Here is a 16,242-nt window from a genome sequence, read left to right as displayed (position 1 = left end):
TCCCTAAAATAAGTTGTGTTCACATAAAGTTATCATCTAGTCCAAACTTCTAATACCTAGAAGGTAAGTAGCTTCTCTATAGTCACCCAGGAAGTTGGTGGCAGATACTAGAATTAGGTGTTTTCCTGGGGCTTAATTCACCTCTTTTACTTTTCTCACAGAGTAGAAATACTTCTTGTCTCTGGATAAAAATATTTCATGAAACAAGATAGTATACTGATAAGATGTAATTTCAAACTTAATATTTATTATATTATAGTTAAGAGGATAGGATTTAATGCCAGACAGATCTGAGCTCAAGTCCTGACCCCATCATTTAGCTGATAACTTGGAAAAACATTCAACCTCTCTAAACTTGTTTCTTCAGATGTAAAATTTACAAGAAAATGGGACTTCTCCAATGGATCATGTTTTTTGTGAATATCAAATGAGGTAACAAATGTACAAGATTTAGCATAATGCCTAACACCTAATGTGTACTCAATTAATGGTATTAATATTATTTATTTATTTAACATGTATCATGGTTTGCATAATGGTTTGTCTCCCAGAGTCTCATGATTTGGAGTTTGGTCTTAGTGGACAGTGATTGGATTGTCTCTAGAAATTCATGTGTTGCAACTTGATTGTATTGCAAAGATGTTACATAAAATCTTAATTCCTCCACAGTGTCCCAAGGTAGAGCCTCTGGGTATGCTCAAGTTATTAGGATGGAACCCCCATGATCAAGTTCTGGTGTGTCTATAAAGAGAGGAATTGAGGCAGATAGAGCATACATGATTTCAGACCATGCTCTGCTCTGCTAAAAGTTCTGCCTTTCACTGTTCTGTAAGGCTTTTGGATTTTCTCATCACCAGTCATGTGTTTTGTGAATAAACCTCTATTCTCTTTATAAATCACCCAGTCCCAGATATTTTCTGTTGACAACACAATAGCAGATTAAAACAACACATTATAATATTATATTAACCTGTACCATTTAAAAGTTCCAGGCACAGACTGCTACCATACAATCCAGATCATATTCCAAAATACCTATTCATTTAACAAGTATTTAATGAACATTGTAGTAAATTATAGGAAATAAACATATGTTTTCTGTTTTCACTGAGCAACTGATACCACAAATATTTCTGTTTTGTTGTCTAGGTTAGTTTTTTTTAAACCTGAACATTACTTAATATGTCACCAATATTCTCCCAAATATTTGATTTCAAAATGGGAAATTAATGCAGAAAGAAAAAATATTATGGCCATTTGAAAGGAATTTAGATATCCTTCATCTTTAAAGTTAACCTAACAACCAATCTCAAGATGTACACTTATGAATAACATTTGTATTTCTGATATCATAACATTTGAGTCTGCACCATGATCCATTGAAATGTGGCCAGAGCCTCTGGGTATGCTCAAGTTATTAGGATGGAACCCCCATGATCAAGTTCTGGTGTGTCTATAAAGAGAGGAATTGAGGCAGATAGAGCATACATGATTTCAGACCATGCTCTGCTCTGCTAAAAGTTCTGCCTTTCACTGTTCTGTAAGGCTTTTGGATTTTCTCATCACCAGTCATGTGTTTTGTGAATAAACCTCTATTCTCTTTATAAATCACCCAGTCCCAGATATTTTCTGTTGACAACACAATAGCAGATTAAAACAACACATTATAATATTATATTAACCTGTACCATTTAAAAGTTCCAGGCACAGACTGCTACCATACAATCCAGATCATATTCCAAAATACCTATTCATTTAACAAGTATTTAATGAACATTGTAGTAAATTATAGGAAATAAACATATGTTTTCTGCTTTCACTGAGCAACTGATACCACAAATATTTCTGTTTTGTTGTCTAGGTTAGTTTTTTTTAAACCTGAACATTACTTAATATGTCACCAATATTCTCCCAAATATTTGATTTCAAAATGGGAAATTAATGCAGAAAGAAAAAATATTATGGCCATTTGAAAGGAATTTAGATATCCTTCATCTTTAAAGTTAACCTAACAACCAATCTCAAGATGTACACTTATGAATAACATTTGTATTTCTGATATCATAACATTTGAGTCTGCACCATGATCCATTGAAATGTGGCCATAGCAAGTTCAATCGCAAACACACCAAACTGCCAAAGGCTCTTTGTGGGTTTGGTTAAAATTTGGAAATATTTAAGAATTTCTATAATCAGAGGAGTCTTTTCTGCACTTTTCATAAGGTTTCTAAACACCTGTTTGTTTGGGGTCATAAAAGTCTGCCCAGTGCTAAATTCCTGCATTTATTGTTCAGCAGATATCAGCAGTGACACATTTAGGAGAAGATATGCAACATCCGCTTCAGCCTTGGCAAGAGAAAGTCTTGAAAAGCATTTAACAAATGAATCATGGCAGCCTCCAATAGGAAAAGAAGACAATGGCTTACAATCTCACAGGCAGAGACGTTTTATTACAAGCTCATCATCCAAGCCTTATGAGCGTGAGCCTGAGGAACATGATGTACTAAAGATCTTACAGAAATATAGATCGAAATATGATGATCCTTGTGGATTGTTAAAACAGAGCAGGCCTAGGTATTTTCGGGCAAGCAATTCTTTTTTCTGTAAATATGTGCCCTGTGATCAATTTCAAGATTATGTGAAAGAAAAGAAGCCCAATCATAAAGAACATTCAAAGCCTGAGAAAGAACAAATCCAAATTAACAGTGCAATAGAAAAATTCCTCATGAGTGAAGACAACATAGATTTATCAGGGCCATCAACCAAAATCAAGAAAACATATTCTTCAAGGAGGGTTAGCCTCCATGATCCTGATTTAGTAGAAAAATATAAGTTGGTGATGTCACCCACAACATCGACACATTGCAAACAGCCTGGAAATCAAAATAACCAACTGACTAACTTGAATCTTAAAAAACGTAGAAACCCTGGGGAGAGAAATGATGGAGAAAAATGGTTTACTGATTCAAAGATTCTGAAAAAGAAAACCAATCAATCTGACCTTCAGAAGAAAATTAAAGGACACAATTTAAGGATGAAATTGAATTTACACCCTTTTAGAAAAGTCAGAATTCACCCAGAAAAATCGTTGCCAGAACTCCCAAAGAAACACAAGCAAGCATTGTCCTCGCCTAAAAAACTATCCAAAACTTCTGAGAAAAGAAACAAAATAAACCTTGTATCTTCTGCAGATTTTCCTCAACAGCAAGAGAATAAAAACTATGTTAGACTCACTTCAAAGAGGCTGCCACTCAAACATGCCCCAAAGCAGATCTCATGTTACAAAAGAAACACTAAAAGTGCCCCTCTGCTCTTTGCTAACAATTTGTCTGTAGTCAGCCAGACCTCTGTGGAAGGCAATTGTCACCCAATCGGTCATGTTCGTGCTGAAGAGTCGGCCTCACTGCTTCAGTCTATATTTCCTGATGCTGAGCTCAGGAACTCGCACCTTGCATCCTCCAGTGAGAGAATGGAAGGTGCCACTCAACTTGAATCGGAAGTTCCTAGTTATTTATCAGCTACTTGGGGAAATATAGAAAATGACATTTTACCATCCCAGCATTCCAAGGGGGCGATTGACCAAGGGACCACTGAAGACATGGGGCAGAACAAAACAAAGACCTGTGAGCTAGCCCAGTTTTCTTTGTCTCTGAGGAATCAAACTCAAATTCTAGATATCCATAAGACCGACACCTTTAGTAAGGGATATGCTTTAGATCAAAATCAAGCTTTGAAATGTGAAGAACCAAACTCAAGTCATGAACAACTTGCAATTGAAGAAAATACATTAATGATAAAACCCAAAATATCACATCAAGTTATGGAAAATTGTATTATGGGTAAGGAAGGAAATGATGTAGAAATAACACTTCCTAAAACAGAAACTTATGACTCTTCTCTCATTGCCCAGACACAATCTAAGAACAACCTACCATTTCTGAAGACAAATTCTATTCCATACCAAAATAGAATAGAGTCTCTCAAGGATATCAGTACTTTTAGTAGTCAAGCCATTTGGCATCTAACCAACAGTAGTGAAACAGGAATTGACAGCACAAACGCATTGCCCAGAGATGGCGGCACTGAAGCACTAGAGATAAAAATAGTAGGGGAAGAAGAGAAAAATATGCTGGATGAGAGCAAGGCAAATTATAGAATGTTAATTCAGAACACACAAATGACCTTAAAAAGCACCAAGAAAGAAAGGCAGCAAACTTGGGAAAATGGAAAAAGTGAAAACCATGTATTATGTGATTCAAGCTCTGTTGAGGAAAACATTACAGCTAAAGATTTGCATATCACAAGTTTCCCTGAAACCCAAAATAGAATACCCCATAGTGAAATAGATCTTCAAATTAGCAGTAATAGGCACGATATGAGAGAAATTCAAAGTGCTCAACCAGATAAAGGTAACAGTGCGCAGAAAGAAGGTGCCGTGACAGCGGAGACACATGAAGTGCTTACTCTCTTACCAGATTTAAAAGACATTCATTCTGAGGCAGAAAATGAGGTGTCTCTAATTCCTAGCAGAATAAATGAAGCTGAAAACTCTGCTCCCAAACCTGTGCTGTATCCACCATCTGCTGAATATGCTACACCTTTAAAGACAGAACAAAGTTAACAAAATAACTCAAATAATATTCATTTTCTACTTTAGCTTTCTTCAAAAGGACACACAAACATCCCGTAGCATTTGCATGCGTTTGAAATGCATTTTTTGGAGGATAAATCCTCAGTAACTCTCTATTATCAGTGAAATGAAAGCGTACAGCTGAATATAACACAAAAATTAAAGATGGACCCACAAAATATATTTGATACGATTAACTGAGTATGTTTCTCTAAGGAATGGGAAAATGGGAAAGAAAAGTTCTACCTAGTCCTGGAAAAGCAACCACACATTTCAAATAAAGCCTCAAACAAAGTATTGGGCCATCGGAAAAGTCATGACATATTTTTCTGTGTTTTTCTACGTAAAAATGTGATGACATTTCCAATGACCCAATAGTAAATAAGAAAAAAACAAAAACAAAAACAAAACCTACTTGAGTGAGTTACATTTGATGCTTATGTTATGGTAATTATTATACACATCTTAATTAGTGGTAATACAGCATTGCTTTCTACACAGATGATTGTCTGTTTCTATTTGTGCCTGAACTATTTTTCTAATTATGGTATGATAATAAAAATTCAGCTTTATTTGTCAACTGTAGTCTAACTGGTATACGTATTAGTATATTTCATCCATTTCCAACTGTTCTTTTGATAATTATTCTAAATCTTAAGTAGTAGCATTAAAACCTGCTATTTCTCTAAGAGAAAAAAAATGAAGGATTTCCAGGGTTAGGATATTTCTGTAAAATCATATAAATCCACTAGGTGGAGATCTCAGCTTCAGTCATTTTTGAAGAATAGAGCTTCAAGATCAACACAATGGATCTTGAACAAAAGGAATTTTAACGAGTTTTATTGCCAATTTTTTTTTTAATTTAAGATTTTGAAAACTAAATAACCCATTAAAATGTCACTTTCAAGGTTTGATCTCTCAAGTTTAGCTGCCACTGACACCACTATTGTTTGGTGTCAGTACTCCTTGTGCAGAAGAATTAGATGTGATTATAAATATTAGGTTTAAAGGCAATAGCATAATAAACATCTATTCAAAGTCACACTTATTTAAAAAGTATAGGTACGTTCAAACAATTTCATTATTGATACCCCAGCAAAATGTTTAAAGTATACCTTCACAGCATAGTATATTATAAAATCTCACATTTCCTAGTTGGGGGGGAAGGAAGGTTAAAAATGAAACGTATTTCCTCTTCTTCTATAGCTATATTTGTCTAGATCTGTATCTTTATATCTACACTTGATATTATTGTACAACTTAAAGATAATTAGAACAATGTAAATACTGCTTACATGCCCCAGTCGTCATGTTTCCCTTCGTATTCAGAATTGCCAGCAAATGCCATGTTTTTTTTAACTTGAACATTAATTTAATTGCTCTCTTTTTTCTCCTTCCTCACCAAGATTCAAAACTTGCTTGCTTGTCATTGTAACTGCTCCCCTTTCGGTATTTGCTCGGCTTCTCTGCCTATGCCATCTGAAGTTATCTCACTTCACTCTGTTAAGCACTTTTAAGGTGAGAAGCACATCGATACCATTTCTTGCCTGAAGTTTATTCTAATCGGCAGAGCCCTTGGTTTCTTAGACCACCTGACTTTTCCCTCACCTGGCCTATCTTTCCTTTACCTGTCCTATTTGTTGAAGGCGCTGCCACCTTATTGCAGAGCCCTTAGTTCCGTTCTCTCTCCTCTCAACTGCCAGCAATAGCCCTGATAGCCACGGGCCTAGCCCGTGTTCTGGGGCACGCGCTGACTCAGGCGGTGATGGTAGTTCTCCCGGACACTTCGCTCTCTTTTTTTCCTGAGATCTAGTCTTTCGCCCCTCTATGCTGTTTCCTTTGAAATTTGTAGTTCGCAGTTCTCAGCTTTACCCTTGCCCCTGAGTCCCCATGGTAACCATGGCAGACTTTGTGCTGTAATCAACTGGATTACTGTCACAGTAGCCTTGCTGGCTGTTCTGACTTCAGTGTCCTTTGCTTCCTTTTCAACCACTAGCTCTGTCCTTATTGGACAAAAATAACCTGGGGTGCTTGTTAAAAATGCGCAGTCTCTGGTTCATCCCTGAGGTTTTCAATCAGTGGACTGAAGATAGGGTCCAGCATCTCCATTTTAACAAACATTCCAGGGTGATCTGGAGTATGTGATTTGCAGCCCACACAATGCTTGGCTATTTCAGTGACCACTAGAAGATAATTCAGCAGCTGCTTCACTATTGGAACCACAAATAATTTTTCCATTAAGTGAATAGATAAATTTTCTTTTTTTTTTTTTTAAAGAATTACTTCATTTTATTTATTTATCATTATTATTATTTTGGAGAGGTTTTTGCCATAGGGCACGTGTGCTCACCAGACGGACAGAGAGAGAGACAGAGAGACAGCGAGAAATCACCCCTAAGGCAGGATGGCCACGCCATAATCCCTTCTCCTCCATTCTCTTCTTGGGATCTTGGGCACGCATGCACACACACTCGGCTTGAGTTTTAAGCCACTGGGTCTGGGACACGAACCGTGGTCGACTACATGTGAGTCCAGCGACATAGCCATTTTGCTAACTGCTGGTCCCTATCATTATTTTCAAATTTGACCAGAAAGAAACTGAAAGAGAGGGAAAGTGAGAAAGTATGTTCCCAGGTCTGAGACTCAAACCTGGTCAGCACCACGCCACCTGCCTGCCCCCACATGAATATTTTAAAAATACTTTTATTGTATCCTTTCACTGATTTTGTAACAAAGATAGGATTGTCTGTAATTTCCTGTCTTAATTCTCTATTAAAGTTTCTAAGGATTTCCAAAACTATTCCATCTAACTAGTAGTTCTTTTTCCCACCTCTCACTGTTTTCCTCTTACCTCTTCCCATGTTTAGTAGACTGGTGTTCTCATTGTCCTCTATGTTGTCTTTATGCGCTTGATTAAGAAGACACGGGAAAATACTGTGTTTCAACAAGTAATGAGGTAAAGACAGAGGTAGAAAAAAGAATGAGTAGTGAAGTTGTTAACCTGGAAAGTAATGACCAGGGTATTACATCTGTGTGTGACAACTGAAGATGAACTTATTTCAGATGATGACTGGTTTACAGAAGTAACCATGGCTACGATGTTCTGAAGACCAGTAAGTTTCCCCCTTCTCTTCACGAATTTGCACATGTTGTCTATGCTACAAACATTTTTTCCCTCTGACCAACCTTTCACTCAGCAAACTCCTATTTATGCTTATGATCTCAGCCCATGTGTCACTTTTCTCTGGGAAGCCTTCCCCAACCTATCTTAACTCTTTGTCCTCCAACTTGCTTTAGTGTGCATTCTTAGGAAGTGTGTTTTTCTTAATCTTGGTTTGTAACTATAGAATAAACAATGTGTTATTACTTTAATCTCCATATGACTACTAGGCCTTCAACTTCATTGATAGAACATTTCCACTGAATCCCTAGCCCCCATCCCTGGGCCATAGAGAGTGTCTACCACCCCAGATGATTCATGCTCAATAAAGATGGAGAACTAGTGGAATGAAGCTGAAGCAAACACTCATAATTGTTGAAGAACAGAATGAAAATTACTCCTTTGTTCCTCTTCCTCACCATTCAGCCTACTGACATAGTGAAACCCTTCCAAGCAACATCCTGATGGCTCAAGTGTGTCACATACCAGGGCAGCTCAAATTCACAGTTCTGAGGTGGGTGCCACAACCAGGCCAGAGCCCAACTGACTTGGCAAACCCAGATACTGAAAACCAGTTGTAGACTTTGCTTTCCTGAGAGAGTTCTTCTCCATCTTTCTTCCTGAACTTCATCACTAGAGGCCAGACACTATACTATTAAATCACTGCTTAGCAGTACAACTTTTCCACTAAGCAATAAGATTTTTCACCACTTTACATTTTTTTTCTCTTTCTTCCTTCTCCATGTTTCAGTTTTTTATATCCATTTTTCTATTTTTTCCCCTTTGAGGCATCCAATCTACTCCCAAAATACTTTTAGAATTTGCCAATGACTTGTTTTCATCTCCAAATGAAAAATTCCATATGTCCTGTATTTATAATCATGATAAATCAGTTAAGTAAAACAAAAAGGATTCCCTTAATTTTTTACTAGTTTTTTATTTATTTTTTATTTATTTCTTTGGGAAGGAGGGAGAGAAAGATAGAGAAAGACAAACACTAAGACAAGTACCCTGGACAAGGTCTCTTGCCACGATCCTCCCCCTAGCCTTCCCAGTGAGCCAGGATCACAGGCACATGTGTGTACCAGGCATGTCCAATATCTCCTGAAAAAGAACTGATTTTCCATATCATTTCCAGCATAGCAGAGTATTGTGCTACCACTACACCACTGTGAGTGGGCCCCTTGATTTCTGAAAATGTTTTATGTCAAACTATGGCACAGCTCACATCCCACAGAAAGAAAGAAATTCTGAATTAGGACATTTATTCTGGACTGACACATTTATGCTTGAGGTTCATAATGAAAAGCAAGGAAAAATTTTCTCAAACTATTTTGAGTAATAAAATTTTCAAGTCAAATTTTCTGGACATCAGAATTCAGATGTGGGGATTGGAATGCTGGTAAGCAAGTGTGATATTTATTTATTTATTTACCTAACAAATACTTTGAGATGTTACGAAGTATGGTTCTAGGTGCTGGGGTTGTAATAGTGGGCAATAAAAACAAACAAGCAAAGAAATAAGTTTATTTATTTATTTTTTAAATGGAGGTAACATTCCAGTGGTGAAAGAAGATTCTAAATAAATATAATGTTCAGATTCAATGGTCAGGAGAAGATGTTATCTTATGAGATGTTCAACTCACATTCATAAGAAACCTTATTTTTCTCCATAAGTATTTCTATGTATGTAAGTGGGACTGGGCAGGGACTAGATACGAGATTTTTCTTTAGAAAAAGAACGGGAAACTTGCTCTCTCCTGCCAAACATCTTGACTAGGGTTTATTCTATTTCTCCTTTGGTAAGAGATTTCCTGAAATAGTAACAGCCTCACTTCATCTGCTCTCTTGTTGAATAGAGATAAAGTATCTAAGAAGGATAAGAACCAAGGTTGTATAAGAAAACAACAATTACTAGGATGGTTTGGACTGGATGAATAAGCACAAGTCGGCCTTTAGGTACAAAGATTTGCAGTATGAAGAATGTGAACTAACACACCTGACTCAGAGCAGTTTAATCAGCAGATTGACCTCAAAACATAATTTCAATCAATACACAACAGAAAACACTGGCAGAAGGATTCTTTTTTTTTTTTTTGGAGAAGTTTTTGCTATAGGGCACATGCGCTCGCCAGACAGACAGAGAGAGACAGAGAGACAGAAAGCAAGAAATCACCCCCCGGGGAGGATGGCCACGGCACAATCCCTTCTCCTCCATTCTCCTCTTGGAATCTTGGGCACGCATGCGCACATGCCTGGCGTGAGTTTTAAGCCACCGGGTCCAGGACGCGAACTGCGGTCCTCTACGTGGGAGTCCAACAACATAGCCATTACGCTAACTGCTGGTCCACTGGCAGAAGTATTCTTAAAACACAGGACTTAAGGAAAGAAGCTGTGGAATCTTCTCTGTCAATATTGAAGAATGAAGGAGATAATAACTACCTGGAAATTCTTTTGTAGACAGAGGGTTTGGGGTTTCATCCTGAGATTTTTAGATTGTTCACCCTCTACTTTCTTAGATCCCTCATCATAATTACAAATTTCTTTTTTGATGTTTATTTATCCTACTTTATTCCTTTCATAACAGTGATTCCTCCATTTGAACTCTAAGTCTGTGCTGTTAACTACATTATCACAAAAGCATTCAGAATTAGAAAAAAGCTAGGACCCAGGACTTCTGCCTCTTGCTTGGGCCTGTGCTACTATAGATCACTTTCCCTGGGGTCTTTGCCTGAAGGCCAGCCTCATGGTTAAAAACCAACACAAATCTATCTCCTGCCAAATTTTTTAATTCAGAAAGTGACTAAGTGTGGCTCAAACCTAGTTAATAAAATTGCAGCTGAGATGAGACTGTGAGTCATCTGTCATACCCTGGTCTCTCTTTTACTAATCAGTTGTGAGAAACATTTCAAAATCAGAGAGCAGTCGCAAAGAAATATGAGATACTCAGACTTCTTGAGGCAATTAGAGACTAAAGAGCAGAAGGCAAATCAGTCTTCCTGCCTTGACAGTCTTAAAATACACACTGAATGTAGACTTTGGAGTTACACTATTTGTGACAGATTTTGACCATAACACATTTTCTAAGAGGAAATAAAAATGACTCACTTCAGGACATGCATTCCACCCTCTCATCAGCAGAGATGATATAGGCTTGGGGATGGAGTAGCCAATGGGAGGTCTGATGTGGTGGTAAGCCATATCTGCTGCCGCAGCCGCTGCAAACCAAACGGTCATGTTCAATTTTGAAATTCACATGTTTATTTCAAGAAACTAGGAAATATTAAACATAGTCGGATCAAAAATCAATCTGTACAACGTAAGCAGAGATTCGAAAAGACCTCTAGGCTTTCTTCTGCTGCTTTGGACAAAATAGCGGATAATGTGATACGCTAAGTTTATAATAGTTCATTCATTTGGTTATTGATTCAATGAAGAGTGAGCAGAAAGAATTTATAAGAGAAAAGGAACTTACAAGGCACTATGCAAGGAGCATGGTGTGTCTGAAGTACAAGGCAGGTACATGACGTTATAGAAAGCAAAGATTGAAAGGCAGATAGGACCAGGTTGTACGATCCCAGGCTAAAGAGCTTGCATTGTGCATAGCAAGACAGGGGATACCACAGAACTTTCCACATCTGAAAGCACCTGTATCACTTGGGCAAAATTGATGTTTCTGAGGCTTAAATTTTATCACCAGTTTTAAGGATGTTAGAATTTTAATTTTTAGTATATATAACATAGCTCATAGTTGTTAATTTCTGTTAGATGTGTCTATTATTTCTGCAAACATTACTCATTGGTTAAATTCGCAATGTTGCCTACCAACATGAATTTCTGAATGTTGCTCATCTCTGACTCCACATAATGGTGTTAAGATTTTTGGGACTTCATTGTAGATTCCTGACTGCTAAATAGCTTTCTAATCTGCAACTAGTGATTTTTATGCCCCCTTAGAAGCCAAGCTTTTAGCTGCTTTTATTGAACACATTTGTATCAGGCATCATGTAGATTTATAAACATTTGATAGCTAACTAGTAGCTTGTCTAGCTTTTTGTTTTAAAGTTCATGCTTTCTTCAACACACATCACAGTGAAAATACTTTGTAAACAACAAATGACGCTCTGTTTATTCCTCAGAAAAATTGCTCTGCTCCAGTGGGAAGATAAAGCTCCAGGACATGGCTGCTTCCTGTGTTTTAGACTGTAGCGGTGTAAACATTTGTCTATGTCTATTGAGATTAACCCATAAGCACTACCTCTCCCTTACCAAATTTACTCCCTTTAAATTTTGTTTATCCTTCTACTTCCACTAGATCTAGTGAAATTATATGCAATATGACTTAATCAATATTTTGCTTTATAAATTATTCTAAATTACTACTTAATTTGTTAATTGTAAAATGAACACTTGTTCTTGTAGAAGTTTAGAAAATTAAAATATTAGAAAAAATAAAATGTTATCATTCAGAGGGAATAAGTGTTAAAATATTGTGAGTATTTCTTCTATATTCTTCATATCATTGCATTTATGTCAATAACACAATTATGTAATTCTTTTCTCTAAATTAAAACATTAATTTAAGCAGTTAAGCATTTTGGCATGTTATTAAAACTCTATGTTAACATATTTTTAATGATTCTGCATTTAGTGTGATTTACTTAATCATTTCTCAATTTTCAAATTTGGGTGTAAACACTTCAAAGAGTATCTTTTTTCAATGTGAGTTTTTCTATTTCATAGAATATTCATTTATGATATTTAAGTTCATTCATTTAATTATTTTTTCCTATGAGAGAGTTACAGGGACAGAGAGAGAAACAGGTGCCCCCACAGGGTCTTCACTCCTTACTCCATACCCAGCCTCACCCAGCCAGGATCACTGGCATACAGGGAGACATTGGGATGCATGCCCAGAACCTCCTGCTATAGCTTCATCATCATGGAGCCTTGTTTTCCTGCTGCAGTACCACTGCTGGCCTCACTTATAGTCTGAAGTGTGGAAACAATATGTAAAAGCTTGAAGCTTTTTAACAGTTGTATTAATTTATATTCTCAATAGCAGATGTGTGAGAGGGTAATCATTATATTTGTATTAGAATTAGGTTTTATAATTTTATAAAAGATGTTACTAATTTGAGTGATAAATATATCTGCTCTGTTGTTATTTAAATTGCATTCTCTTCAATTATATCATTACTTATTAAGTGTACCTTTTGAGGTACATTTAAAAATTAGGCATGCAGATTTCTTTCATTGGTTACTCTTGAATTTTTTAATTATGATCATTAGTTTTGAGGTTTTGTCATAGGATACATGCACTTGCTGGAGAGAGAGAGAAGTTGTGAGAAATCACCACCCAGGGCAGATGGCCATGCCACAGTCCCTTCTCCTCTATTCTCGTCTCAGGAATTTAGGCTTGCACACACATGTGCCCAGTGTGATTTTCAAATGGCCAGATCTGGGACTTGAACTGTGGTCAGCCATGTGGGAGTCTAGCATGCTATTCATCACACCACCTGCTGGCCCCACTCTTGACTATTTTTATTGTTTTCCAGAATGAGGTACATCAATAATAATAATAATAATAGATATTTAATAATCATTGATCTTTTTTTTTCAAAGTTCATTTTAATTGTTCTGATAGAGATTTCCAACAGGGTCTCCACAGTACAATCCATCCCCAGCCCAGTCAACCTGGATCACAGGGACATACACACATGCCCAGTGTACCCAAGGAGAATGTGAGCCTGGGACCCTCTCAGATTGATCCAGCATCACAGATATCGCATTACTTCTGGCCCCTGATCTTCTAACTCTACTCCACTTTGTTACCTTATGACCATTTCAATATTGAGCTAGTGCAGCTATAAGTTCATAAACCAGTGCTATGAATACATTTGAACAAAATAACTGTGTGTGTGTGTGTGTGTGTGTGTGTGTGTGTTCACAATGGGTAGGGAGGGTCTATTCATAAAATGAGTTAAACTCAGGGGCAGGCACCAATCATCTGCCTTTGAAACTCTTTCAGATTCTGTTATCAAGTGTAAAAGTTACTTGTTTGTTTCTTGGCACTGTGTATGGAAAATGAGTTTAAGATGAATGGCATTTAATTCTTTATGATTCAAAGTAAATCATGCAGTCTTGGCATCTCTTCTCCCCTTTGCTTTATGCACTCTTGGCAGTGTTACTTCTCATTAGCACCCCCCACCAGAGAGTGGGCAATGCAACATGAGGGGTCATGGAACTGAAATTTGTCACCTTGAGATCATTTTGTCAGTTTCGCCTAAATGGCCATGCTACAGTAACATCTGGGCAATTTTTCTAGTATTACAGATTCAAGAGAGAGATTGTCAGCTCACTAGTCAAACTTTTACTTTGATTGCTAAAAAAAATGTGAAATGATTTATGCAATGTTGGTTACTTTCATAAATGAAATGCTGTAGAGGAAGAGAATCAAAGGGAAAAGGAAAGAAGCAAACATTTAAGGGAAAAAATGGAAGATTATCTGTTGATGATAATGTATGTATGTATGTATGGGACTATCTTTAATTGGATTAATGTACAGTGTATTCATGCTTGAAAAATTCATTTTGCAAGCTGTAATGATATACAGTGATTGAATGTATAAATTTTTAAAAATATAGGAAAGGAAGTTCAGAGTCATGGTTAGAGAGATTCAAATGTTTAAACTGTTCTCATCAAAGACAAATTCATATATCTAACCTAAAAACTAGGCTATATTTTAAAATAATCATCACTTATTGAGCAACTTATTTTTTCAACATTATCCTGAGATAATTATCAATAGTTTTATAAAGCCTTTACATTCTATACTCTCTGATAGACCTTTTTGCAACAATAAAAATGTTCTGCACTGTTTGGACCAGCAGTTGGCATAATGTCTAGATGGTTGGACTCCCATGTAGTCGACCGTTGTTTGAGTCCTGGACCTGGTGGCTTAAACTCACACCGAGTGTGTGTGCATGTGTGCCCAAGATCCCAAGAGGAGACTGGGAAAGAAGAGACTGCGGCCTGGCCAACCCCCTGGGGGGGTGATTTCTCGCTTTCTATCTCTCTGTCTCTCTCTGTCTTTCTGGCGAGTGCATGTGCCCAATAGCAAAAAGCTCTCCAAAAAAAAAAAAAAAGTTATGCACTGTTCAATATTGTAACAAAAAGCAATTAAGCACTTAAAAGAAACTAGTGTGACTGAGAAATTGAATTAATTATTAAAAATATTTAAGTTTAAATAGCTATATTGGTGACTTCTACATTGGACAGTGTACTGTCAAACAAGGTCCCCATAGCACGATCCATCCCCAGCCCAGTCAGCCTGGATCACAGGGACATACACACATGCCCAGTGTGCCCAAGGAAAATGTAAGCCTGGGACCCTCTCAGATTGATCCAGCATCACAGATATTGCATTACTTCTGTGCCTCTGCTGCTGGCCCCTGATCTTCTAACTCTACTCCACTTTGTTACCTTATGACCATTTCAATATTGTTGAGCTAGTGAAGCTTTAAGTTCATAAACCAGTGCTGTGAATACATTTAAACAAAAATACTCTGTGTGTGTGTGTGTGTGTGTGTTTGTGTGTGTGTGTGTGTGTGTTCACAATGGGTAGGGAACAATGGAACAACTCTAAAACTTAGATTTCTCTCACTTCTTCTAACCGGATTGCTTTAATGTATAATTTCATAAATTAAGTCTCAAGGATTTACAGAATTATGGAATCAACTTGTGGAATCAGCTTTTTCATACCACATCAATACTTTATGCAAAAATAAGATATGAATGGAGATGGTCAATGTGGTCTTTCAAAAAGATAGACCAGTGAGCCATGTAATAGGCATTGATACATGTGATGACTTTCATTCATTTATCCACATGCCAGAATATACTGAATATTCTATGCAAGTGATCATAGAGCTATGAAAAAATCATTCTTTCCAGAAAAATTTGGTAAATGAATCAATATTCAGTGAAGAAACTGTTGACTGAATGAATGTTACTGCTTTTTATAGTTCAATTTTAAATTCTCAAATGTTATTCTTTTTGTCTTGAATGTTCTCCTCTACTTTCTTTTCTTTATAACATCTACTGTCATTTAGGTCTTACCTTAACTTGAATTTCTATGGATACCCATCCTGTGTAACCTATAGCACCCCATCCTACCATAGCATGTATTTATATTATGCTTATTTGCCTATCCACTTGCTTGCCTTTGCACATAGATCATAATCTCCTCAAGGTCAAGAGCTCTGTCTTTTCACCATTGTATTTTCTGTGCTTAGTGCAGTAACTGGCAATTAATACATATTTCAAAGTAGGTACTGAATTAATGAGTTAGTTCAAAATATTTAACTGGAAAATAATACAGATTTTGGAATATAGGACTCAGTAAACATTTATTGAATGAGTGAATGAGATGATGGAATCTTCAGTCACC

The 16,242-nt window shown here is 36.8% G+C and overlaps 2 protein-coding genes across 2 annotated transcripts in view; one reads left to right on the top strand and one right to left on the bottom strand.

Moving 5' to 3' along the window:
• The window catches only part of LRRC53 (leucine rich repeat containing 53), a 21,394-nt gene extending 16,773 nt beyond the window's left edge, over positions 1–4,621 (top strand). The window contains 1 exon segment of the mRNA XM_027770881.1: positions 2,298–4,621. Within this exon segment, the coding sequence (XP_027626682.1) occupies positions 2,298–4,621 (2,324 nt within the window).
• Positions 1–16,242, bottom strand: part of TNNI3K (TNNI3 interacting kinase) — a 341,139-nt gene that overhangs the window by 95,391 nt on the left and 229,506 nt on the right. The window contains exon 21 of the mRNA XM_006146037.2: positions 10,899–11,008. Within this exon, the coding sequence (XP_006146099.1) occupies positions 10,899–11,008 (110 nt within the window). The remainder of the gene's footprint in view (positions 1–10,898; positions 11,009–16,242) is intronic.

Source organism: Tupaia chinensis, unplaced genomic scaffold, assembly GCF_000334495.1.
Source record: "Tupaia chinensis unplaced genomic scaffold, TupChi_1.0 Scaffold000164_1, whole genome shotgun sequence".
Lineage (NCBI taxonomy): Eukaryota > Metazoa > Chordata > Mammalia > Scandentia > Tupaiidae > Tupaia > Tupaia belangeri.
Note: the sequence above shows the minus strand (reverse complement) of the source record. Positions and strands in the feature narration are given on the sequence as shown.